The sequence below is a fragment of the Balaenoptera acutorostrata genome, chromosome 19 (genome assembly GCF_949987535.1).
Source record: "Balaenoptera acutorostrata chromosome 19, mBalAcu1.1, whole genome shotgun sequence".
In the NCBI taxonomy this organism is placed as follows: domain Eukaryota; kingdom Metazoa; phylum Chordata; class Mammalia; order Artiodactyla; family Balaenopteridae; genus Balaenoptera; species Balaenoptera acutorostrata.
Genome location: NC_080082.1, coordinates 55538959 through 55564721, shown reverse-complemented (window position 1 = coordinate 55564721; position 25763 = coordinate 55538959). Strand labels below are relative to the sequence as shown.

Genomic DNA, 25763 nt, shown 5'->3' with positions numbered 1-25763 from the left:
CAGGCTGTGTGTGGGTGTGGTTTATGGTGTCAGTCCGAGGCGATGGGGCATGTTTTACTCTGCGCATGTTGCCCTTGGGCATCAGGGTCCATGTAGCCTGTGCCCCGCCGCCCTCCCCCGGGGGCACCATTCTTGGTTGTGTCCTGTGTGATGCACCAAAATAGATCAAAATGTCTTACATGGGGCACATGCCGCTTGGGTTTCTGTGTGTGTCACTGGGCCTATAGGTCCGTTCCTACACGCATCCATTCATATTGTTCTCTGACTGCATATATGAATGGCATTGTGCACCGGGGTATATTGTCTGTCAGGGTGAATCCATGTGTGTTGTGAATCAGTCTATGAGCGTATGTGCTTGAGTCACCACGTGCCGTGAAGTACGTCAGTGTGCATTTCTCTACGTGCTGGGTGATTGGAGACTGCCGTGGATGTGTCCCTAAATGCTGTGTGTCTGCACATGTCGTGTTGTGTTCCACAGGTGTGTGATGGCTGAGTGCTTTGTTCACACAGATTTGTTGTGTGTGGCATATGGGGATTGCGAGGTCAATACAGAGTGTGTGTTTGTGGAACACCTGTATATGTTGTGTTTGTGTAGCTATGAATGGGCATCATTCTGTGTGTGGCATCTGGGTGTGGCTGTTTGTGTCAGAGGATGTTGTGCCAACTTTGATTGCAGTGTTTGTGCCTGCGCGTGGACAATATTTAGGTGACCGTGTGTGCCACGGGGCGCTGCCTGCCTCCCTAAGTGCCAGCGTGTGTCACATCACGTGTGTGGTGTCCGGGTGTGGCTGTGAGTTTCAGAGCTCATCGGGAGTTGTGAGTCACTCAGTGTAGGTTGTGTTGCATGCCCATGGGTGTTAGGGTCTGTCTCCGGCCATGCCGTGTTTGAGGGTGTTATCACCCTGTGTTGCATGGTGTCCGGGTGTGGCTGAGTGTAGGTGTGTATTACACGCTGCAGACCGGTTGTGTATGACAAAGCCCATTGTGTGTTGGTGTGTGTCTTAATCCATGTGGACACACGCCTCTTCCTTGCTCTGCCCCAAGACACACCCAGCCCCTCCTTAGTCTGAGAAGGGGGGTTGGGGAGCCTCCCCTCTGCCCAGGGGCCTCCCCAGCACCTCCCCGCCCTGCCCAGCAGTCACCACCCCACAGAGGGCACAGGATCTGCTGTGCCTCAAAGCAAGAGCCCAGAGCGAGGGAGCAGAGCAGGCCGGGGACCTGCAAGCCATAGTGGCTGCTCTTTGTGTGCTGCGAGGTGGGGGACTCTGGGCAGGAAGCTGGCTGAGCCCCAAGACCCCGGGGGCCATGGGCGGGGAGCTGGTTCCGGGCCTGGGGGCCCTGAGGAGGAGAAAGCATCTGCTGGAGCAGGAGAAGAGTCTGGCAGGCTGGGCACTGGCACTGGCAGGGACCGGCATCGGACTCATGGTCCTGCACGCGGAGATGCTATGGTTCGGGGGGTGCCCGGTGAGTGGAGGCTGGAGGCTGAGACTCCCGAGTCTTGAGGGAGGAAGGGCTGGGGGCTGAAACTGCTGAGTCTGAGGGAGGAGGGGGCTGGGGGCCAGGACTCTCGGGTCCTGAGTGAGTAGAGGCTGGAGACCCCTGGGTCTGAGAGTGGAGGGGGCTGAGGGCTGGACTCCTGGGACCTAGGGAGGTAACTGCAGGGGGCCCTCTCTGCAAAAGGAAGGAAAGAGGGGTCACAGAGTGTCAGTTTGAAGGTACTGCAATTAGACAGTTGGAGGTCCAGGACCCCTGGAGGCCAGGAGGTGGCTGGTCAGATACTTGAGTCTCCCAAGGGCAGATTAGGGGAGAGGTAACCCCAGGTTCAGTGAAGGGAGGGTGGGGAGAAAGGCTGACTTCTTCCAGTAGGCGGCAGCTCCTTGGTCCTTATCTAAACTCTAATGTTCGTGCAGTATCTCAGAGGCAAAGGGCAGAGACCAAAAGAACTGGCTGGGTGGAAGGGTGGGAAAAGAAAACAAGCACCGCCCTCCTCCCCCCTCCATCTCCATCATTAAGAAGCTCAGCTTCCCCAGAATCTATGGGCTATTTAATCTGGGAAATAAGGGAGAGGTAGGTTTATGGTAGCCTGGACTCCTGGGTCCCAGGAGAGGAGAGGCTGGGGCCCGGGCTCCTTAGAGGTGACTTAGAGCATTTTTAGGGGAAGAGGGGCTGACTTTGAGGATAGTGTGAGTGGGGAAGGAAAGAACAAGTGGGGCTAGGACAGGTCTGAGCAGGCTCCCACCACATTCCAGCCCTGGTCCGGGCAGCGATGGGGGCAGATGAAGGACACGGGTCAGAACTGGCGGCTTGAGGACGGGACAGAATTGCTCAACAGGAAAGGAGGGGTTGGAGATCTGTCTAGGGTAAGGGACGTGGAATTGGGCTGGTTGGGGGGCACTGATTTGAGGATTGAGTTGGGGGATTTCTGGGGGACAACACTCAGGCTTGGATTTGGGGGTGGGAGAGGCAGGCAGCTTTGAAGTGACCAGGAGCCACATGGACTGTCAGGGCAGGCTGGCTTCCTCTGGCCGGGTGGCCAGGCGAGGGCAGCGGGCACTGAGGGGGTGGGGCCGCCGAAGCCCATGCCAACAGGAAGCATGGCCGGGCTGACCCGCCGCTCCCACACTTCAGCACCCCGCCCAGCAGGCGAGGTGAGGACAAGGGAGCCCCGGCAGATGGGAAGGGACAGGGGGTCTTTCCTACGCCACCTCATCCCTCCGCCTTCTCACCTCCAATTGCTTCCCTCTACCACCTGCCAGCTGCTGCCTCCAGCACGCGGACTCTGGAATCTGCTGCAGCTCTCTGAGCCTCAGCTTCCCCAACTGGAAACCGGGGGTGAGGGTTGAAATACATGACCCGAAGGGTCCTCCTCGGCCCCCTTTCTATGACCGCCTTGACAACACCCGTGTCCCCTCCCCACCTCCATCGTAATCTAATAAACTCATTTTGCAGGGATCCAGACACCTGCTCGCCATGGGAGAGGGGCTGGAGGAGAGGCAGGGGCCAGACCCCACCGATGCAGGGGAACGTGATAGAGATAGTGGGGCGGGAGAGGGAGCGTGGTGAGAGGTACCGAGAGGCAGAGATACACAGAGAGACCAAGACAGAGAGAGACCAAGACAAAGATGCAGTAAGAGACGGAGTGGTACAGACAGGGAAGGGGGTCGGGGATTCGGGGCAAGAGGAATTGGAAAGGAGAGAGGACCACCAGAGAAGTGGACTGCAGAGTGGGGAGGAGGTTGGGTCTAGTGGGGTGTTCTTTGAGACAAAAGAATGGGACAGGGAACTGGGGAACCACAGAAGGATGAAGGGGTGGGGGAGGGCTAGGGACAACAGCACCATTGTTTGGGGAAGGGGGGCAGGCCCCATGGGGCAGGAAACTGGCCCTCTTCCCCTGCACAGAGGCGGGCCCTGGCCGGGTCAGGGGAGCTGGCAGTGTTTTAGGAGAAACAGGTGCTGAGCTCAGAGTGGGAGCCCAAGTGACCCCTTCCCCCTGACACCACCTCCCAGGCAGGGATTCCCCACACACACCCCCTCCTAGGGAATCCAGCAGTCCCAGTCCCCTCTAAATCCCTTCCTCAAGAATTCTAGATTCCTCCAAGGTATTGCCACACAAAGACAGGGAAAAAAACTTCCCGTGGTTTCTGGAGGCCATGTGCTTCTGGCCAGATCTGCCCTGGGCTTAGAGCCAGGAGAGAGGGCAGGAGGTGGGGAGGGAGGCAGAGGAGACACACAGGGCAGCAGGCCTGGAGGGCCTTTCTCAGAGCTGGGGCTGGGGTCTTAGGAACCCAGCCCCCTGGATGAGGGCAGGGGAGGGTGTCATTCATTCCCTGGAGCCTGAGTGATAGTTTCTAGGCTCCTCAGGAACTGCGGGCGGGGTGTGGGGAGGGACCTGAAGTTGCTTTCTAGGGCAGAGACCAGCTGGGTGGGAAGGGAAGGGACCACTCTTTAGAGGCTAAATGTCTGTTTCTAGACACCCCCCATACACACACACACACACACACACACACACACACACACACACACACACACACACAACTGAGGAACTATTATTGATGGGGACCAGCACGGGGGAATTAGGAAGGAATGTGAGTTTCAAGGTCTTCCCTCAGGGGTGTGGTCCTCGGAGAAGAGCTGAGGAGGGTGAACACTGGCACCTGGGCGAGGGCTGTCCCGTTGGGAAGGAAGAGGGCACTCTGCCTGGGGACCAGCTGATGGTTTTGAGACTTCCCCAGACCTGAGGCATCAGGAGGAACTGGGCTGGTGGCTGGGGGTTAGGAGGCTAGGAAATTGGGAATGGAGAAGGGATGGCGGTTTGGGAAGAGTGCAGAGGGGACTGAGGGAGACCTGGGATCTCACCCCTTTGTCTCTCCCTCCCAACAGTGGGCGATCCACCTGTTCCTGGTTAAATGCATGATAAGCATCTCCACGTTCTTGCTGCTTTCCCTGATTGTGGCCTTTCACGCCAAAGAGGTCCAGGTAGGCCCCTTCCTAGCTCCCCTCAGCGCCCCCCCACAACGCCCTGTCGGCTCACACTTCCCACCTCCTGGGCTGAGTAATGAGCTTCCTCCACCCTGAGATACATCCACACCCTCATCCACCCGGAGGGGATGAACCCAGGACAGACAGACAGCCCCCCGGAGCAGCCCTGACCTTCCCCCACCTGCTGCACTCTGTCTCACCTTGCACACCTGTAGATGCTGAGAGTTCCCGCCCCCAGGCCTCTGTCCACTCTGTCCCCAGGTTGCCTCACAAAAGACACAGCCTCCCAGATCTCACTTCTCCATCCCCGAGTCCCTACCTGTTCCCGTCCCAACAACCCAAGATCCTAGCCATGTGCCTGCAGGTCCTTCCCCACTGCTGAGCTCCCCACCTCTGTGCCAACGACCCCACAGACCCAGGAGCCCTTCCCACCCGTCTCCCCCCCTCCCATCTCATGTCTCAACCCACACTGGACTCTCCACCCCTTCCCCTCTCATCCCATCCCCCACATCCCCAGATCCTGTTCCCTTCCCCCCACACCTCTGCAGTATAAAATGAGGGTTATTGGTCGACTGTGGTGACGCCCCTTGCAGTGCCTGGCACACAAGATGTGCTCAGTAAGAAGCACACATTATCATTAAAGCAGTCATTCGAGTAGTTAAGTGGCCTGAGGGCCCTGGGCCTCAGTTTCTGCATCTATAAAATGGGGGTAAGAATATTTTCAATCTCACTGTCTTGTGAGCATTCACTGAGACACAACACGTAAAGAGGACAGCGCAATGCCTGGCACCTCCAAAGTGCCCTGTAAACGTTGGCTATTATCATTGCTAATGGGATGATGGCAATTACTACTGCGTCCCCAGAAACTGGAGTAGGACATAGCTCTATGGATGTGGAATGTAAGTTCTTGGGGAGGCAGGGGTTTTGTTTTGTTTGTTTTGCCCACCCATATCCTCAGTATATCTCAATATATAGAACAATGTCGGGCATACAATAGGCACTCAATAAGTGTTCCTGGGCTGGAAGTTCTGGAAGTGGGCTGAAACTAGGAGGGGGAGAAGGTGGAGAGATGTCTTCCTCGGGTCCTGCCCTGCCCCTTCCCACCCTCCCGGGCCCCATGCCCTGCGCTATCTGCCTCCCTCTCCGGCCCCGCGGGCGCGCCCCCCTTATCTCCCCGCGCAGGCTGGGGAGCGGGCGCCTGACCTTCGTGTGACCCCCCCCTCCTTCTCCATCCGTTCCCCTCCCTGCAGCTGTTCATGACGGACAACGGGCTCCGGGACTGGCGCGTGGCGCTGACCGGGCGGCAGGCGGCGCAGATCGTGCTGGAGCTGGCCGTGTGCGGGCTGCACCCGGCGCCGGTGTGGGGCCCGCCGTGCGCGCAGGGCTCGGGGTCCCCAAAGACGGCGGTCACGCAGTCCTGGCCGAGTTTCCTGGGCCAGGCGGAGGCGCTGCTGTCGCTGGCCATGCTGCTGCGCCTGTACCTGGTGCCCCGCGCCCTGCTCCTGCGCAGCGGCGTCCTGCTCAACGCCTCCTACCGCAGCATCGGCGCGCTCAACCAGGTCCGCTTCCGCCACTGGTTCGTGGCCAAGCTGTACATGAACACGCACCCCGGCCGCCTGCTGCTCTGCCTCACGCTTGGCCTCTGGCTCACCACCGCCTGGGTGCTGTCGGTGGCTGAGAGGTGAGGATGCGGGGGGGAAGGGGAGGGCGGGAAGTGACGGTGCCTGGAGCCTCTGGAGGAGCCGCTTACAACCACCATCGCCCTGTACAGTGCTGCAGGTTGGGACTCCCTGGGACCAAGAAGTGGAGAAAGCCCTTCGCCCCAAAGCCGTTCCTCCACCTGCAGTCTCCAGTCTCCCCAGACACACACACACACCACAGGAAGCCCTGCCCTTCCTGCTTCCAAATCTCTCCTGCCTCAGGTTTCCAGGCAGCTGTTCAGTCTCCACACGCAGGCACTGGGCCCTGGCCAAGGGTTGCACCTGCTTTGGAGGAAGGGGACATCTTTTCCAAATTAGCACAGATGCACTGTAGGTGCTCCCGGTGACCCCCGGGCTGCGCCAGAAGGGAATTCCGTGCAGAGAATTGGTACGGGAATTCGAGGCCGCCTGCTGGACTTTGACCTGATGCTGGAACTGTACCCCTCAGGGCCTCCACTTACCTTACAGATAAACAAATGGGGGGTAATCTTAGCCAGTGTTTCTCAAAGTGTGGTTCTGGGACGAGCAGCATCTCCTGGGAACTGGTTGCAAATCCAAATTCGCAGGCCCCACCAGGATCTATGGAATCCAAAACTCTGGTGGGTTGGGCCCAGCAATCCTTTTTAACAGTTCACTCTGATGCTGGCTCAAATTTGAGAACCTCTGGTTTAGTACATCTGGCAAAGGATTCTTGAGGGGAGATGGAGAATGGGAAGAACTGGCCTTAGATCTCTCCTCTCTGAGCCTCTGTTTCCGCATCTATAAAATGGGTATCAAAATCCACCATCTTTAAAGTCTCCCTGGCAATTCTAATCTTTCATGATTTTAAACTCATTCATCTCACAGGATCTGTTTTCTCAGTTGGGAAATTGGTCAGGATCAGTAAATGATCCTCCCACCAATTTTCTCACCTGAAAAATGGGAGGATCAGTAAATGATCCTCCCACCAATTTTCTCACCTGAAAAATGGGAGGATGGGGAGGGAGCCAAATTTCTAAATCTGTTTGAGGCAGAATTCCTCAAACTTGAATGCATTTTGGGATGCAGGGGTTGGAGCTTAACAGGGCAGATTCAATCCCCACCTCCAGACACTAATTTAGTGGGTTTGAGGTGTCTGGGGCCCTGGTGAATGATGCTTTCCCTGCTTTGGCCTAACTGTGGTCAAAGTTAGACAAATCCTGATTATCAATCCTTTCCATGGCTGGACCTAAAGGTCCCCTTCTATGAAGTGAGGGGAAAAGAGGCAGAGTCCGCCAAGACTTTTAATTTTATTTATTTTTTTAAAGTGCATTTATTTATTTATTTTAAAGATTTATTTATTATTTATTTTATTTATTTTTGGCTGCGTCGGGTCTTGGTTGTGGCATGCGGGATCTTTTGTTGCGGCACGTGGACTTCTCTCTAGTTGTGGCGTGCAGGTTTTCTCTTCTCTAGTTGTGGCACACAGGCTCCAGGGCGCGTGGGCTCTGTGGTTTGCGGTACGCAGGCTCTGGTTGAGGTGCGCAAGCTCAGTAGTTGTGGTGCGCAGGCTTAGTTGCCCTGCAGCCTGTGGGATCTTAGCTCCCTGACCAGGGATCGAACCCGTGTCCCCTGCATTGTAAGGCGGGTTCTTTACCACTGGACCACCAGGGAAGTTCCCCGCCAAGCCTTTTTAGAGTCCCACCTTTTTAGTCCTGATAGGGCCACCTCTAAGCCATAGAGCATCTTTGTGGAAATTAGAAAAAGGTGCCCCTTCCTTTGAGTGGATGCAGCCCCCTGCCGGGTCTGACGAGTGGACTTCAGGCTGGGTTTCTGCCCCCCCCCCTCAACCCCTCAGCCACACGCTCTGAATGTAGCAGCCCTGGCAGCCTAGCTGAAACCAAAAAGGCTTTGGAATTGGTCAGATCCAGGTTCAAATCCCACAGCCCAGAGTGGTTGAGCATCTTGCCCAGGTCACACAGCAAAGAGGAGGCCAGGCAGGCTCTCCAAAGCCCAGAACTTACTGGCTTTTTCTGAGTGCTTCTTGGAACTGTGGGTGTATGTTAAGAAAGAGGGTATCAAACATCACAGGAACCCCAGAATTAACCCACTCTTCCCCACAGACAGACCGTTAATGCCACCGGGCACCTTTCAGACACACTGTGGCTGATCCCCATCACATTCCTCACCATCGGCTACGGGGACGTGGTGCCGGGTACCATATGGGGCAAGATTGTCTGCCTCTGCACTGGGGTCATGGTGAGTACACCCACTCAGGGACCCTGCCTTTATCCCACACTGCTCATCCCCTGGGCCCCAGGAAACCACAGAGCCAACTAAGACACTCAGGGACACCCCCAAGAAACTCGGGTGTCTGGACCCCCACAGCCCCATTCCCTGTCCAGGACACAAACACTAGCCTCACTTCCTTTGAAAATCCAGGAATCCATCCCCTGAGTCCTTGCTCTCTCCAGAACCTAGGACCCAGCCCTCATCCTCCTCAGGAACACAGGCCCCTGACCTCCCAGCCCCATTTCCTCCCAGATTCCAGGAATCCAGCCCCAAGCCCCACCAAGACTCAGGTATCTTTCCCTCTCCCCCCTTTACCCTCTCAATCATCCAGGACTCAGGTACCTGGTTTCCCAGCTCTAGGCTCTTCCAGGACCCAGGAATCCAGTCTCCCAGCCTCCATTAAAGCTATTTATTGCGTCTAGACATCAAGAGCATGCCTGTGGGCTCAGGCTGCCTGGGTTCAAATCCTGCTTCTGCCCACTTCCTAGCTGGGAGTCAGCCACACAATCTTTCTGGGCCTCAGTTTCCTCATCTATAAAATGGGGATGCTGATACCAGTGTACTCCTCATGGGGTTCCTGAGAAGACGAAATGAATTAAACCATGTAAAGGGTCTCAAACACAGAAAATGCTCAGTAAATGGGTCAGGGGGTGGCGATGTGGAACCTGTTATTGTAACTGGTTCCAGGCGTCCGGCTGCCCCTACCCCAGCTCCTGTGCCCTCAAGGATGAGGCAGAGGCTCCCCAAGCCCCAGACTCCAGCCTCCTCCCCAGAGTCGGCCTCCTCCTAAATCTAGACATCTGCCCCCTTCCCCTCATAGACCCAGCACTCAATGCCTTGGCCTTCACCTCCCTGTGAGATCTGGCTCCCTTCACCCGCAGGGATTCAAGCCTCCAGCCCCAGCCCTGATTTGTCCCAGGGAGGACATGGTGAATCCCCCAGTCCTGGGTCCACAGATGATGCATGGGGTGGCAGGGAAATGTGACAGCCCCCTCCCCTCCAGCAGTGAGTCTTTGTGACTAGGAAAGAGGGGCAGAGACTCAGCCAAGGACACACTCCCAAAGGGTCAGGGACCCTCAGGGCTGCCTGGGACCTCCTCCCTCATTTGACAAAAGGAGAAACTGAGAGATAAGGCGATTTGCACTCGAGCTCACAGCCCACTCCTAGCTGAGAGGTTCCAAGGTACAATGAAATTATAATGGCTAACTTTTATCGGGCACATACTCTGTGCCAGTCTCTGCTCTAAAGATGTTAACTTATGGAATCCTTGGAGTAATACTGTGAGGGTGTGCACATTTTAGATAAGAAACTCAGACACTGAGAGATTAGATAACTTGCTCTGAAGCTGGGCTTGAAACCCGAGCAGTCCCAGAGCCAAGGTTTACAGCTAGTAATTATTCTGAGGGTCAAGAGTTGAAACATATGGGGTGCGGGAAGACTTCAGGAGATTCATTCTAACTCCAGGAAGAGTGAGCAGGTGCTACAGAGTAGTTGGGATTTGCTGGGGCCTTGAAGGATCAGAGGCCTCGAGAAGGAAGGGAGAAGAGTGAGACCAAGGTGCTCAGGCAGGTGAGGGCTGAGTTGCCTGGGACGGAAGCTGGGCAGAGGAGGAAGAGCGGCCTGGACCTTGGAAGGCCTTGAGAGCTGGGCTAAGAAGTCTGGGGCAGTGGGAGCCTAGAAGGAGATTAGGGTGAGGGCGTCAGGGTCATAACTGGGTGTTAGATCTCCCTGGGGTCAGGGTGGAGTAAGGGAAAGGCTGGAGACTGTCCAGAAGGGAGAGGATGTGGCCAGAGCTGGGCAGAGGCTGTAGTGGTGGGGAGGAGGGGGAGGGACACCCTCGGTGACCTGATGGCCCACTGGACCGTGGGGAGGAAAGGGTCCCGCAGGAGCCTGAGGTCTGCTCCTTGCCCAGAACCAGCCCTTCTCGCCAATCTCCAATCACACGCTTAACAAAAGAGAACATGGGCTTCCCTGGTGGCGCAGTGGTTAAGAATCCGCCTGCCAATGCAGGGGACACGGGTTCGAGCCCTGGTCTGGGAAGATCCCACATGCCGCGGAGCAACTAAGCCCGTGAGCCACAACTACTGAGCCTGCACTCTAGAGCCCATGCGCCACAACTACTGAAGCCCGCGCACCTAGAGCCTGTGCTCTGCAACAAGAGAAGCCACCGCGATGAGAAGCCCGTGCACCGCAACGAAGAGTAGTCCCCACTCTCTGCAACTAGAGAAAGCCCGCGCGCAGCAACGAAGACCCAACACAGCCAAAAATAAATAAAATAAAATAAATAAATTTATTTTTTTTAAAAAAGAGAGAGAACATTGTGATGGTGTAAATACCACAACCAGGAGTTGGACTCGGACGCGTGATTTTATGATCTCAGCTCCACCACTGGGAGCTGTGGGACCCTGGTTCTCTCTGGCCCGGTTTGCTTGTCTGTCAACTAGCGGTGGTGGTGCCTGACGTCTGTGGCTGTTGGGAGGGCTCAAGGAGAGACAGAGTTGGTGGCACGCGGCTGGTCCTCAGATCCCCACAGGCCTTGTGTCATAGTGCCTGCTGTGCCCACAGGGGGTCTGCTGCACAGCCCTACTGGTGGCCGTGGTGGCCCGGAAGCTGGAGTTTAATAAGGCAGAGAAGCACGTGCACAACTTCATGATGGATATTCAGTATGCCAAAGAGGTGAGGGGGGCCTCCAGCACCCAGAGCACACCCCTTCCTCAGCCCCAGGATCCAGGCCCCCGCCCCTCCCCCCTCAGCCCCAGGATCCAGGCCCCCGGCCCCTCCCCCCTCAGCCCCAGGATCCAGGCCCCCGGCCCCTCCTCCCTCAGACCCAGGATCCAGGCCTCCGGCTCCTCCCCCCACAGCCCCAGGATCCAGGCCCCCAGCCACTCCTCCCTCAGACCCAGGATCCAGACCCCCGGCCCCTCCTCCCTCAGACCCAGGATCCAGGCCCCCGGCCCCTCCCCCCTCAGCCCCAGGATCCAGGCCCCCGGCCCCTCCCCCGTCAGACCCAGGATCCAGGCCCCCGGCCCCTCCCCCCTCAGACCCAGGATCCAGGCCCCCGGACCCTCCCCCCTCAGCCCCTGGATCCAGGCCCCCAGCCCCTCCTCCCTCAGACCCAGGATCCAGACCCCCAGCCCCTCCTCTCAGAACCCTAGGAGGACTATCTCCCTTGACACCGTGAAACCCACCCCCAGATGAAAGAGTCGGCCGCCCGAGTGCTGCAAGAGTCCTGGATGTTCTACAAACATAAACGCAGGAAGGACTCTGGAGCCGCCCGCAGGCACCAGCGCAGGCTGCTGACCGCCATCAACAGGTGAGGACCTCTGTGCGTGCACACGCCATGTCCAAGTCTCCTCCTCTCTGCAGGGTGCATGCGCACGCGTGTGTGTGTGTGTGTGTGTGTGACCGAGCATGAACGCGTGCCCAGGTCAAGATGCCCATGTGTTGTCTCACTGAACGGATGCCCACATGGACCTCACAGTGACTGTGTGTGATGCTTTCGTTTGCATGTCTCAGAGTGTCTGTGCGCCTGGATGCCCGGGTCTCTATGTGGGAGGTGGGCTCATGGGTGCAGCCACCCCCTCTCATCCCACCTCTGAGCTAGGGCCACTCTGACCCCCCATTTTTTTTACCCCCAGGTTCCGCCAGGTGCGGCTGAAACACAGAAAGCTCCGGGAAAAAGTGAACTCCATGGTGGACATCTCCAAGGTACTGGGGTCCCATGAGAGGGGGTCTGGGAGAAGAGGGAGGGTGGGGGCAGCTGGTGAGGAGATCTGGCCCTGGAATAGGGAACGCTGGCACACACAGCCACTCGATAAAGGTCTGTGGCTGAACGAACGAACGAATGAATAAGTGAATGATGCAATAGCGTTTCTCATGTAAGGTGCAGTTTCCTTTGAAACTTAAATAACTGTACAAAGAACTCCAGTGTTCGATGTGAAATTATCTCCATTGTCAAGTTACTTACATGTGGACGGATATAAACTTCCTTTCAACTATGACTGTTATACAACAATAAAACCAAAGCAAATTGACAAACCAAGTTCAAACACAAAGGGCAAAGCAATAAAATGAGAATTAACAGCACTGACACATGGACAGGTGACAACGTTTCGGGAAAACTCAATCTGTGTTGCTATTGTGAAGAGCGGGCCCAGGAGCGCTGGGCAGGCTTGCCTGGCCAAGGGGTGACTCAGCTTGCCCTCCTTCTGCTGGGTCCCCTTGATTCTGAAGTGCTCGGGTAGGTGACATCACGCCCCCTGGCTTGACTCACAGCACCTCTTGCTTATCCGGTAGCCTTTGCTTTTTTCTCATTAGTCCATGACAATTCAAACAGTGGCCCTTGGCCCCAATACCATGGTAAACACAGCCACAGATGCCGGCCCCTAAACTGCATGGTGGTGGCCTAAATCTGCCGGAATTGGCAGGTTGTGATTTCCAAGATTATCCACCCGGCCCAAAACACAGAAGTCAAGAGTTCTCATAGAAAGCTCACACACTCTCAAGGACGAAGCTGTGAATCCTAGTTTGAGAAGGCAGAGAAAGGGCTCTATGGATTGTGAAGTCAGGCAGTGATCAATTCCACAAAGATTTAAGTGAGCACCTACTACGTTCTAGGGCCTCCCTGATCCAGGTGCTGCCTTGGGTGTGTCATTTAACTGCTCCAGGCCTGTTTCCTCAGCTCTTAAAAATGGAAACAGGATTTCCACTGCCCACACTTTTAGGAGGATTTTTAACTATAAAGAGCACCGGGCCAAGTTGCTGGGCGGTGGCAGGTGGTTGATAAGGTAACTGTTATTATCGAGGATAATCCTCCAAGGCCTGTAAGTACTTAGTAAATGCTGGTTCTGCTGCCTTACTCCACAGGGCAGGGAGAGAGTCTCCCCCAGCCCCCAATCCCTCTGACCTCTCTCTGCCCAGATGCACATGATCCTCTGTGACCTAAAGCTGGGTCTGAGCACCTCACACCAGGCCCTGGAGAAGCAGATTGATGCGCTGGCAGGGAGGCTAGACACCCTGACCGAGCTGCTTAGCGCTGCCCTGGGTCCACGGCAGCTTCCAGAACCAAGCCAGGAGGCCACGTAGCTGGTAAGGGAGCTGGGACCTGGGCAGGACAATATCCTGGAGGAAGGGTGCCTGTGGCCAGCACCCCATGTGGCTAAGGGGGTGGGGGATGGGTGGCCTGGAGGTGAGGCCAACCTTTCTCTTCCACTCTGGCTCTGTCTGAAGGGAGGGACTCCAAGCTCGGGGCTGGACCAGCAGCGAAGAAAACAGACATTCCATCCCCCCTTCACAGACCCTCAGTACCCACTCCCTCTTTCTTTGCTTGGTCTCTGTCTCTGTCTCTTCCTCTGGTGTCTGGCCTGCCTGTCTATCCATCTCTCTGTTTGTCTCCCCAGGACCCAGCCAGGAAGAACTAGGCTACTTTCCCCAGGATTGAGGTCAAGGACATTCTCTCTGCTACTCCTAACCCAGCCCCATGCATAAAGCCAGTTAAGCGTAAGGACCGAGGGGGGCCACACCTTGGGGTGGGTTGACTCCCTGATGGCTGCTGGCGGGGACACTGGCTGAAGGAGGGAGGCCGTGGCCCATCCCCACCGAGGCCCCAAACGGGAAAATGGTCACCCCTGCCCCACATACCCTGTGCCTGCGGGCTGGGACTCCTGAGTCCCAGAGGAGGAGGAGGGGAGCGGGGGCCCAGAGTCCAAGATCCTGGGCTGCATCAGTTACCCGCTGACCAGCACAGATGAAGGAACGAGGCCCGAGGCAGGAGGCAGAGCCCCCTGGCGGGAGATCGAGGAGGACACCAGTTCTCCAGAGCTGCAGAGAATTATCTGGTGGGGGAGAAGGTGGGGACTGGGGGGAAGGGTGAAGCTCTCCACTCTCTGCTCTTACACTTTGTAATAAATGTTAAACAAAGTCAGAAGAAGTTGCTGTTTCTTTCGAAACATATGCACACTCCAAACAGGCAGGTCAGCCAGTGGAAGGCCCTTGCCCTGTCTGAACCTGCTTCCCCATCTATGAAACAGAGGCCTCCAAGAAGTGTCCTCCCAGGTCTGTAGGCTGGGGAGTCCTCAACTCCCGCCTGGCCCCAGCCCAGATCTGTGGCGAAGAGCAAGGGCTTTAAATTCAGGCCCAGGAGCCCAGCCCCCCAGCCCCTCCTCCCTCAGACCCAGGAGTCCAGGCCCCAGCCCTCCTCCCTCAGATTTGAATCGGGGTCCAAATCCTGGCTCTGCCATCCACTGGCTGTGTGACTTTGGGCACGTGGCTTCACCTCTGAACATTTCACTTCACCTGTAAGATGGGGCCACCTTCCCATGGGACAGCTGTGAAGATTAAAACTGGGAGGGCACAGAGGGTCAGGCATTTAGTAAGAACAAATACATGAGAGAACTTAACATTTTTATTAGTGCTACTGATTTTCAGACACAATGAATACGTGGCTGCCCTTTTTCTTTTTTCTACTGCCCTTTAACCCTCTCTACTCATATCCCACCAGAACCTAGAGGAAAACTCACCTATCAGGAGACTAACAGGAATTCCAAACCATCCTACGTACTTGTTTCGTACCTGCTAGGACTAAGACAGAAAAAGGAAAGGGGGCTGGCACTTACAGAGGCCCTCCTGTATGCCCAGCTCTGCGCTCCTGTTTTGTAAGTCACTACCACCACTGCCCGCCCCACTCCACCCCATTGTACAGATACAGAAACTGAGGTTTCAAGAGGAGCAGGGCCTAGAGGGCCTGGATTCACACCCAGCTCATCCTACTGCAGAGCCCCCCCTCTCTGCCCTGCTTGAGGTGAGTCAAAGACAGAGCAGCCTTGGACCCTGAACCTAGGTCTCACCTCCCACAGCCGCTTCGTTCCACTTGGAGAAGCTGATTCATTCTCACTTCCCTTGATTTGAGGGGAAGCCCAGGCTGCGAGTCATCCTCCTCTGCTGAGCTATCTTTGGATTTCCCTGCAAGTCCGCAGCCAGCCTCCCCATCAGCCCCAAGAGCTAAACTGGGGCTTGCACCACCCACTGCCGCAGACAGCCCTTCCTCTGGACGCCAGCCCATCTGGGGGGAAGAGGAAACAGGAACATTTCCAACACCCTACCCCTGCAGTAAGCCCTCCTCAGTGATGCCAGATACCCTGCCAAACTCATTCCTCCAGAACCACCCTTTCCTAGTTGTACTTGGCTTCAGCGGACAAACTCCTTCCTACGCCTCCTTCGGGCCCCCGCTTAGATGTCCCCTCCTCCAGGAAGCCCTCTCTGAAGCTCCCATAGCCCCATGCACCTGTCTCTATTACAATAATAATATTTATTGGGCAAAGCCCCACGTTAAGTCCTTTATATAAATGATCTCACAAAATCTCTACAAAAGACAAGGTGGTATTACTGGTCCCATTTTACAGATGAGGAAACTGAGGCACAGAGATTTAAGAACCCTGCCCATAGCCACAGCAGAGATGGGGGAGCTGGGATTTGACCCAGGTGGCCGGGCTCTGAAGCCCCAGCACTTAGCCAACCAGCCCATTCATTCACTCAGAGATCCCTACACCCTATTTTCATTTTTGCTCTGTTGCGTCTTCAACGTCAAGGGCCTGGCATATACCAGGCCTCAGTGAATATCACTGAATGAACACACTTACTACCTGGGGTGGCTGGAAGTGTCTCACCTTCTACCACATGTTGGTTTCTTCTGGGACAAGGGACGAACTGGTTACAAGGGGCTTTTGACTAAGAAACTAAGAGCACACATGAGAGCGCTCCTGTTCTGAGTTATCTCGGATCTGCCCCCGCTGCCCTGCCCCCACTCTCCACTGTGGAGCTCAGGTCCTGACGCTCCCCCTCCAGCAGTCTCTGCTCTCCCCCTCACACAATCAGCACTTCCTGAAGGCCCTGCACCAGGGGCAGGGCTGCAGGCATGAGTCAGAGAGCTCTGCCCCCAGGGGCTTGGTCTCATGGTGATTTTGGCGACTTCCCCCTCCTACTTCTGTTTTGCCTCCACGCCCACGAGAGGACTGGGTGGGGAAAAGTGGGTCCAGAGAGGGCTGGAGGGCTTACCAGGGTTAGAGAGCCAGTCAGGAGCTGGGGCCAACCCACCCCCCACCCCCCACCCCAACCATGCCCCAGACATTACCGGGCCCTTCCTCTGCTCAAAACCCTTCCATGGTTCCCAACTGCCCTTCTCTCAAAGTCTGGCTCCTAGTCCTTGCTCATTTTTTCTCTTCTTGCAGGATCTTAGCTCCCGGACCAGGGATTGAACCCGCACACCCTGCAATGAAAGCGCAGAGTCTTAACCACTGGACCGCCAGGGAAGTCCCCACTCATTTTTTCTTTCATTGAGATTTATTTTACATGAACAACACAAATTTTAAATGTGGCCTCAATAGATTTTTTACAAAAGCATTCACCTGAGCAACTACCACTCAGCTCAAGCTTGAAGTTTCTGGGCCCCTAAAAACTCTCACGCCCCTCCCATCTTGATTCCTTTTGCCCAATTTTGAACTCTGAAAGGAACCCTGCTGCACACCCTGGTGTGTACCTGCTTCTCAGTACCAGCCAGGTGCACATTCGTTTTTACTACAGAATGGTGTTACTACGCGCACTGGCCTCACCTGGGGGGGCTCTTCAGGCTATGCACCCCCCTGCCCCTGCCTCCAGCCTCCCCATCCCCTCCCTGTCCTGGCTGCTAATGATTCTGCACCCAATTCCAGTGTGTGAGGGTTTTTTTCCCCCCATACCAAGCAATTCTCAGATACCACAGTCAACTCAATCCTGACACTGTCTACCTGGAGACAGCGTCAGATTCCACAGGTTAAGGGTTTGGTCCTACAAGGCTACCCCCTACCCTCACCCCTTCAGATGCCAATTTCAAGTCCATGTTGTCACCCGTGCTTCTGACCAACTGGCTGTAGCCAACAACCCCCTTCCTTGGGTTCGATGAGTGGCGCACAGAATTCAGAGACACGCTTGATTTACTAGATTACTGGTTTCTTATAAAAGGATATAACTCAGGAACAGCCACATGGAAGAGATACATAGGGCAAGGTATGGGGAAGGGGCAGGGAGCTTCCATGACCTGTCTGGGCACCACTCTCTCCAAATCTCCTTGTGTTCACCAACCTGCAAGCTCTCCAAACCCTGTCCTTTGAGGTTTTCTATGGAAGCTTCATCACACAGTCATGACTGATTAAATCATTGAACTTCCGTGGCTAATTTAACCTCCAACCCCTCTCCCCTCCCTAGAGACCTGGAAGTTCTGACCCTCTAATCATCCAGTCGGGTCCCTTGGCACCCAGCCCCTATCCTTAGGTTACCTAGGTGCTTTCCAAAGCCATCTCATTAACATAACAAAAGACACCCTTATTACTCCGTTCCAAAGGTGTTAGGAGCTCTGTTCCAGACTCAGGAGACAAAGACCAAATACATATTTATTATAAATCACAGTATCACAGCTGCTCCAGCCACAGGGCTCTTCTTCCCTCCCAAAGATTCTCTGTCGTAATTGCCCACCACTCTCCTGGCCCTTTTGCCCCAGCCATGTAGAACAAACATCGCCAGTATTTGTCCAGTTCTTTACGATGGTTCGTAAAGGAAGCTGTATCATCTACATCAACACCAGACTGCAGTCCAAAGACCTGTTTTGAGCTTTTCTGCTGTGTGGGATTACTGCGAACATATAAAAACTAGGAGAGTGCTTTTCACAATTTGGAGGCAATGTCACAGGGTAACACTTTCCTTTCTTCTACCAGGATGAGCTGGCCCTTCTTCAATTCGAGTCCAAGCCCTGTCTCCACTTGTAACCAGGCTGCACCCTCTCTCGCCTCCTTGAGGGCCTGGGTCCTAAGTCTCCTGCCTCATCCATTTTCCCTGCTATTGAAACAGGAGAGAAGGGGCAGGGCACAACCTTTAAAAGAATGACATAGCCACAGGACATGACAAAAACTGGTTAGAACCAACTAAGTCCAAGATGGCGGAAGATTCAACTTCCAGTGGACCTTGAGCCTCATTATACGCTCATTGTAATACATTAGCTAAATGACACACCCACCAGCGCCATGACAGTTCTGAGGTCAAGCATAAAAGGTCAAAAAGTGGGCTGTGGCGCGATTCCTGGAAATCCATGCCCATTCCCCTGAAATAGATGGAATAATCCTTCCATTAATTAGCCTATGAAATTACTCAGTCCATAAAAACTAACCACCCCATATTTCAGGGCCTCTCACCTTCTGAGATGGCCCACACTCTGTCTGTGGAGTGTGTTTCTCTCTAAATAAATCCACTTCTTACCTATCACTTTGTGTCTCACTGAATTCTTTCTGCAAGGAGACATCAAGAACCTGAGCTTCATTAAGTCTTGAGACCAGGTGTGTGATCTCAATTAAAAGGCCATGGGGAAGATGGTGGAGTAGAAGGATGTGAGCTCACTCCCTGTTTTGAGAGCACCGGAATCACAACTAACTGCTGAACAATCATCAACAGGAAGACACTGGAACTCACCAAAAAAGACACCCCACATCCAAAGACAAAGGAGAAGCCACAATGAGACGGTAAGAGGGGCGCAATCACAATAAAATCAAATCCCATAACCGCTGGGTGGGTGACTCATAAACTGGAGAACACTTTTACCACAGAAGTCCACTCACTGGAGTGAAGGTTCTGAGCCCCACGTCAGGCTTCCCAACCTGGGGGTCCGGCAATGGGAGGAGGAATTCCTAGAGAATCAGACTTTGAAGACTAGTGGGATTTGATTGCAGGACTTCGACAGGACTGGGGGAAACAGAGACTCCACTCTTGGAGGGCACACACAAAGTAGTGTGAGCATCAGGACCCAGGGGGAAGGAGCAGTGACCCCATAGGAGACTGAACTAGACCTACCTGCTAGTGTTGGAGGGTCTCCTGCAGAGGTGCGGGGTGGCTGTGGCTCACCATGGGGACAAGGACACTGGCAGCAGAAGTTTAACTTAGTGTGAGCCCTCCCAGAGTCCTCCATTATCCCCACCAAAGAGCTGGGTAGGCTCCAGTGCTGGGCCACCTCAGGCCAAACAACCAACAGGGAGGGAACCCAGCCCCACACATCAGCAGACAAGTCAATTAAAGTTTTACTGAGCTCTGCCCACCAGAGCAACACCCAGCTCTACCCACCACCAGTTGCTCCCATCAAGAAGCTTGCACAAGCCTCTTTGATCGCCTCATCTACCAGAGGGCAGACAGCAGAAGCAAGCAGAACTACAATTCTGCAGCCTGTGGAAGGAAAACCACATTCACAGAAAGACAGACAAGATGAAAAGACAGAGGACTTTGTACCAGAGGAAGGAACAAGATAAAACCCCAGAAAAACAACTAAATGAAGTGGAGATAGGCAACCTTCCAGAAAAAGAATTCAGAATAATGATAGTGAAGATGATCCAGGACCTGGGAAAAAGAATGGAGGCAAAGATCGAGAAGATACAAGAAATGTTTAACAAAGACCTAGAAGAATTAAACAACAAACATCTAGAAGAATTAAAGAACAAACAAACAGAGATGAACAATACAATAACTGAAGTGAAAAATACACTAGAAGGAATCAATAGCAGAATAACTGAGGCAGAAGAACAGATAAGTGACCTGGAAGACAGAATGGTGGAGTTCACTGTCACAGAACAGAATAAAGAAAAAAGAATGAAAAGAAATGAAGACAGCCTAAGAGACCTCTGGGGCAACATTTAACATACCAACATTCGCATTATAGCGGTCCCAGAAGGAGAAGAGAGAGAGGAAGGACCTGAGAAAATATTTGAAGAGATTATAGTCGAAAACTTCCCTAACATGGGAAAGGAAATAGCTACCCAAGTCCAGGAAGCACAGAGAGTCCCAGGCAGGATAAACTCAAGGAGAAATACGCCGAGACACATAGTAATCAAACTGACAAAAATTAAAGACAAAGAAAACTTATTGAAAGCAGCAAAGGAAAAACAACAAATAACATACAAGGGAACTCCCATAAGGTTAACAGCTGATTTCCCAGCAGAAACTCTAGCCAGAAGGAAGTGGCACAATATATTTAAAGTGATGAAAGGGAAGAACTTACAACCAAGATTACTCTACCCAGCAAGGATCTCATTCAGATTCGACAGAGAAATCAAAAGCTTTACAGACAAGCAAAAGCTAAGAGAATTCAGCACCACCAAGCCAGCTCTACAACAAATGCTAAAGGAAATTTTCTAAGTGGGAAACGCAAGAGAAGAAAAGGACCTACAAAAACAAACCCATAACAATTAAGAAAATGGTAACAGGAAAATACATATCGATAATTACCTTAAACGTGAATGGATTAAATGCTCCAACCAAAAGACACAGGCTCGCTGAATGTATACAAAAACAAGACCCATATATATGCTGTCTACAAGAGACCCACTCTGAAGGCCCACCTAGGGACACATACAGACTAAAAGTGAGGGGATGGAAAAAGATATTCCATACAAATGGAAATCAAAAGAAAGCTGGAGTAGCAATACTCATATCAGATAAAATAGACTTTAAAATAAAGAATGTTAGCAGAGACAAGGAAGGGCTCTAAATAATGATCAAGGGGTCAATCCAAGAAGATATGACAATTATAAATATATATGCATCCAACATAGGAGCACCTCAATACATAAGGCAACTGCTAACAACTATAAAAGAGGAAATTGACAGTAACACAGTAATAGTGGGGGACTTTAACACCTCACTTACACCAATGGACAGATCATCCAGACAGAAAATTAATAAGGAAACACAAGCTGTAAATGACACAATAGACCAGATAGATTTAATTGACATTTATAGGACATTCCATCCAAAAACAGCAGATTACACTTTCTTCTCAAGTGCATATGAAACATTCTCCAGGATAGATCACATCTTGGGTCACAAATCAAGCCTTGGTAAATTTAAGAAAACTGAAATCATATCAAGCATCTTTTCCGACCACAACGCTATGAGATTAGAAATCAATTACAGGGAAAAAAACATTAAAAACATAAACACATGGAAGCTAAACAATACATTACTAAATAACCAAGAGATCACTGAAGAAATCAAAGAGGAAATCAAAAAATACCTAGAGACAAATTACAATGAAAACATGACGATCCAAAACCTATGGGATGCAGCAAAAACAGTTCTAAGAGGGAAGTTAATAGCAATACAAGCTTACCTCAAGAAACAAGAAAAATCTCAAATAAACAATCTAACCTTACACCTAAAGGAACTAGAGAAAGAAGAACAAGCAAAACCCAAAGTTAGTAGAAGGAAAGATATCATAAAGATCAGAGCACAAATAAATGAAATAGAAACAAAGAAAACAATAGCAAAGATCAATAAAACTAAAAGCTGGTTCTTTGAGAAGATAATCAAAATTGATAAACCTTTAGCCAGATGCATCAAGAAGAAGAGGGAGAGGACTCAAATCAATAAAATTAGAGAGGAAAAATGAGAAGTTACAACGGACACCGCAGAAATACAAAGCATCATAAGGGACTACTACAAGGAACTCTATGCCAAAAAAATGGACAACCTGGAAGAAATGGACAAATTCTTAGAAAGGTATAACCTTCCAAGACTGAACCAGGAAGAACTAAAAAATATGAATAGACCAATCACAAATAATGAAATTGAAACTGTGATTAAAAATCTTCCAACAAACAAAAAGTCCAAGACCAGATGGCTTCACAGGTGAATTCTATCAAGCATTTAGAGAAGAGCTAACACCCATCCTTCTCAAACTCTTCCAAAAAATTGCAGAGGAAGGAACACTCCCAAACTCATACTATGAGGCCACCATCACCCTGTTACCAAAACCAGACAAAGATACTACAAAAAAAGAAAATTACAGACCAATATCACTGATGAATATAGATGCAAAAATCCTCAAAAAAATACTAGCAAACAGAATTCAACAACACATTAAAAGGATCATACACCATGATCAAGTGGGATTTATCCCAGGGATGCAAGGATTCTTAAATATACACAAATCAATCAATGTGATACAACATATTAACAAACTGAAGAATAAAAACCATATGATCATCTCAATAGATGCAGAAAAAGCTTTTGACAAAATTCAACACCCATTTCTGATAAAAACTCTCCAGAAAGTGGGCACAGAGGGAGCCTACCTCAACATAATAAAGGCCACATATGACAAACCCACAGCAAACATCATTCTCAATGGTGAAAAACTGAAAGCATTTCCTCTACGATCAGGAACAAGACAAGGATGTCCACTCTCGCCACTCTTATTCAACATAGTTTTGGAAGTCCTAGCCACGGCAATCAGAGAAGAAAAAGAAATAAAAGGAATACAAATCAGAAAAGCAGAAGTAAAACTGTCACTGTTTGCAGATGACATGATACTATACATAGAGAATCCTAAATATGCCACCAGAAAACTACTAGAGCTAATCAATGAATTTGGTAAAGTTGCAGGATACAAAATTAATGCACAGAAATCTCTTGCATTCCTATACACTAACAACGAATGATCAGAAAGAGAAATTAAGGAAACAATTCCATTCACCATTGCAACAAAAAGAATAAAATACCTAGGAATAAACCTACCTAAGGAGGTAAAAGACCTGTACTCAGAAAACTATAAGACACTGATGAAAGAAATCAAAGATGATACAAACAGATGGAGAGATATACCATGTTCTTGGATTGGAAGAATCAATATTATGAAAATGACTGTACTACCCAAAGCAATCTACAGATTCAATGCAATCCCTTTCAAATTACCAGTGGCATTTTTTACAGAACTAGAATGAAAAATCTTAAAATTTGTATGGAGACACAAAAGACCCCAAATAGCCAAAGCAATCTTGAGGGAAGAAAACGGAGCTGCAGGAATCAGATTCCCTGACTTCAGACTATACTACAAAGCTACAGTAATCAAGATAATATGGTACTGGCAAAAAAACAGAAATATAGATCAATGGAACAGGATAGAAAGCCCAGAGATAAACCCACGCACCTAAGGTCAGCTAATCTATGACAAAGGAGGCACGGATATACAATGGAGAAAAGACAGTCTCTTCAATAAGTGGTGCTGGAAAAACTGGACAGCTACATGTAAAAGAATGAAATTAGAATACTCCCTAACACTATACACAAAAATAAACTCAAAATGGATTAGAGACCTAAATGTAAGACTGGACACTATAAAACTCTTAGAGGAAAACATAGGCAGAACACTCTTTTACATAAATCACAGCAAGATCTTTTTTGATCCACTTCCTAGAGTAATGGAAATAAAAACAAAAATAAACAAATGGGACCTAATGAAACTTAAAAGCTTTTGCAAAGCAAAGGAAACTACAATCAAGACGAAAAGACAACCCTCAGAATGGGAGAAAATATTTGCAAACAAATCAATGGACAAAGGATTAATCTCCAAAATATATAAAGAGCTCATGCAGCTCAATATTAAAAAAACAAACAACCCAATGAAAAAATGGGCAGAAGATCTAAATAGACATTTCTCCAAAGAAGACATACAGATGGCCAAGAAGCACATGAAAAGCTGCTCAACATGGCTAATTATTAGAGAAATGCAAATCAAAACTACAATGAGGTATCACCTCACACCAGTTAGAATGGGCATCATCAGAAAATCTACAAACAATAAATGCTGGAGAGGGTGTGGAGAAAAGGGAACCCTCTTGCACTGTTGGTGGGAATGTAAATTGATACAGCCACTATGGAGAACAGTATGGAGGTTCCTTAAAAAACTAAAAATAGAATTACCATATGACCCAGCAATCCCACTCCTGGGCACATACCCAGAGAAAACCATAATTCAAAAAGACACATGCACCCCACTGTTCATTGCAACACTATTTACAATAGCCAGGACATGGAAGCAACCTAAATGCCCAATGACAGACGAATGGATAAAGAAGATGTGCTACATATATACAGTGGAATATTACTCAGGCACAAAAAGGAACAAAACTGGGTCATTTGTAGAGACGTGCATGGACCTAGAGACTGTCATACAGAGTGAAGTAAGTCAGAAAGAGAAAAACAAATATCGTATATTAACGCATATATGTGGAACCTAGAAAAATGGTACAGAAGAACCAGTTTGCAGGGCAGAAATAGAGACACAGATGTAGAGAACAAACGTATGGACACCAATGGGGTTGGTGGTGGTGGGATGAATTGGGAGATTGGGATTGACAGATATACACTAATATGTATAAAATAGATAACTAATAAGAACCTGCTGTATAAAAAATAAAGAAAATAAAATTCAAAAATCTAAAAAATAAATAAAAGGCCGTGGGTTCAATTCCCAGTCTGGGTTTGGCCAGGTTCAAGTCCTGGAACGCGTGTTCAAGTTCCAATTTGAGTTGCACGGTTTCCCTATCACTCCCAGCAGCATACAAACATGCTGTCATTCCTCCCATCTCAAAAACGGCCCACAGGAACTTTAAGCACTTTACCTCCTCCACTATGTATTCACCAAACTGCAAAACATCCAGAATTCAAATTCAGAGTCTTTATTTTACATATTGTAAAATAACCTGTATGTGGAAATCCTTTAAAAGTAAGTTCTTATAGAACAAACTCCTGATACATTCAGCAGCAGCAAAGACTCTCACAGACCAAAGAGCTAAAGAAGGCAGACAACACAGCAGACCTGCTGTAAGATTTCATTTATATCAAGTTCAAGAGCAGACACAACTCACATGTAGTAACCAGAATTAGATCAGTGGCTGCTTCTGGAGTGGGGGAGCTGACGGGGAAAGGGTCCAAGAGAAATTTCTGGGGTGTTGGAAATGTTCTCTACCTTGACCTGGTTAGTGGTTACACGAGTATATATATTTGTAAAAATTCATTGACCAATACTCTTTAAGATCTGTGTCTTTTCTGCACTTCACCACGTTTAAGTTACACCTCAACAAAAAAAAAAGATAAAGAAAAGTAAATACCTGTAAACTTTTCCTTATAGATTCTACATTACGATATTGAGAAGTTTCCATGACATAGTGAGACTGAGACAGGAGGGAAGGGGTCAGGACACAACCTTTAAAAGAATGACACAGGACTTCCCTGGTGGTCCAGTGGTTAAGACTCCGTGCTCCCAATGCAGGGGTCCTGGGTTTGATCCCTGGTCAGGGAACTAGATCCCTCATGCATGCCGCAACTAAAGACCCAGCGCAGCCAAATAAATAAATAAATAAATATTAAAAAAAAAAGAATGACACAGCCCCTCGAGGACACGACTAAAACTGTTTAGAACCTACTAGGTCCAAGATGGCAGAAGACTGGACTTCCCTAGACCTTGAGCCTCATTATACGTTTGTTGCA

At 50.8% G+C, this 25763-nt stretch overlaps 2 protein-coding genes across 4 annotated transcripts in view; one reads left to right on the top strand and one right to left on the bottom strand.

Annotated features, from left to right (window-relative positions):
- Nucleotides 1-25763, bottom strand: part of ZNF283 (zinc finger protein 283) — a 105404-nt gene that overhangs the window by 77218 nt on the left and 2423 nt on the right. The gene's annotated exons all lie outside the window — the stretch shown is intronic.
- Nucleotides 1205-14261, top strand: KCNN4 (potassium calcium-activated channel subfamily N member 4). Its single transcript, XM_007168076.2, has 9 exons — nucleotides 1205-1464; nucleotides 4381-4476; nucleotides 5730-6160; nucleotides 8261-8396; nucleotides 10995-11105; nucleotides 11624-11742; nucleotides 12068-12137; nucleotides 13350-13517; nucleotides 13829-14261. The coding sequence occupies exons 1-8, from the start codon at nucleotides 1306-1308 to the stop codon at nucleotides 13512-13514; spliced, it is 1287 nt and encodes a 428-aa protein (XP_007168138.1). The 5' UTR covers nucleotides 1205-1305; the 3' UTR covers nucleotides 13515-13517; nucleotides 13829-14261.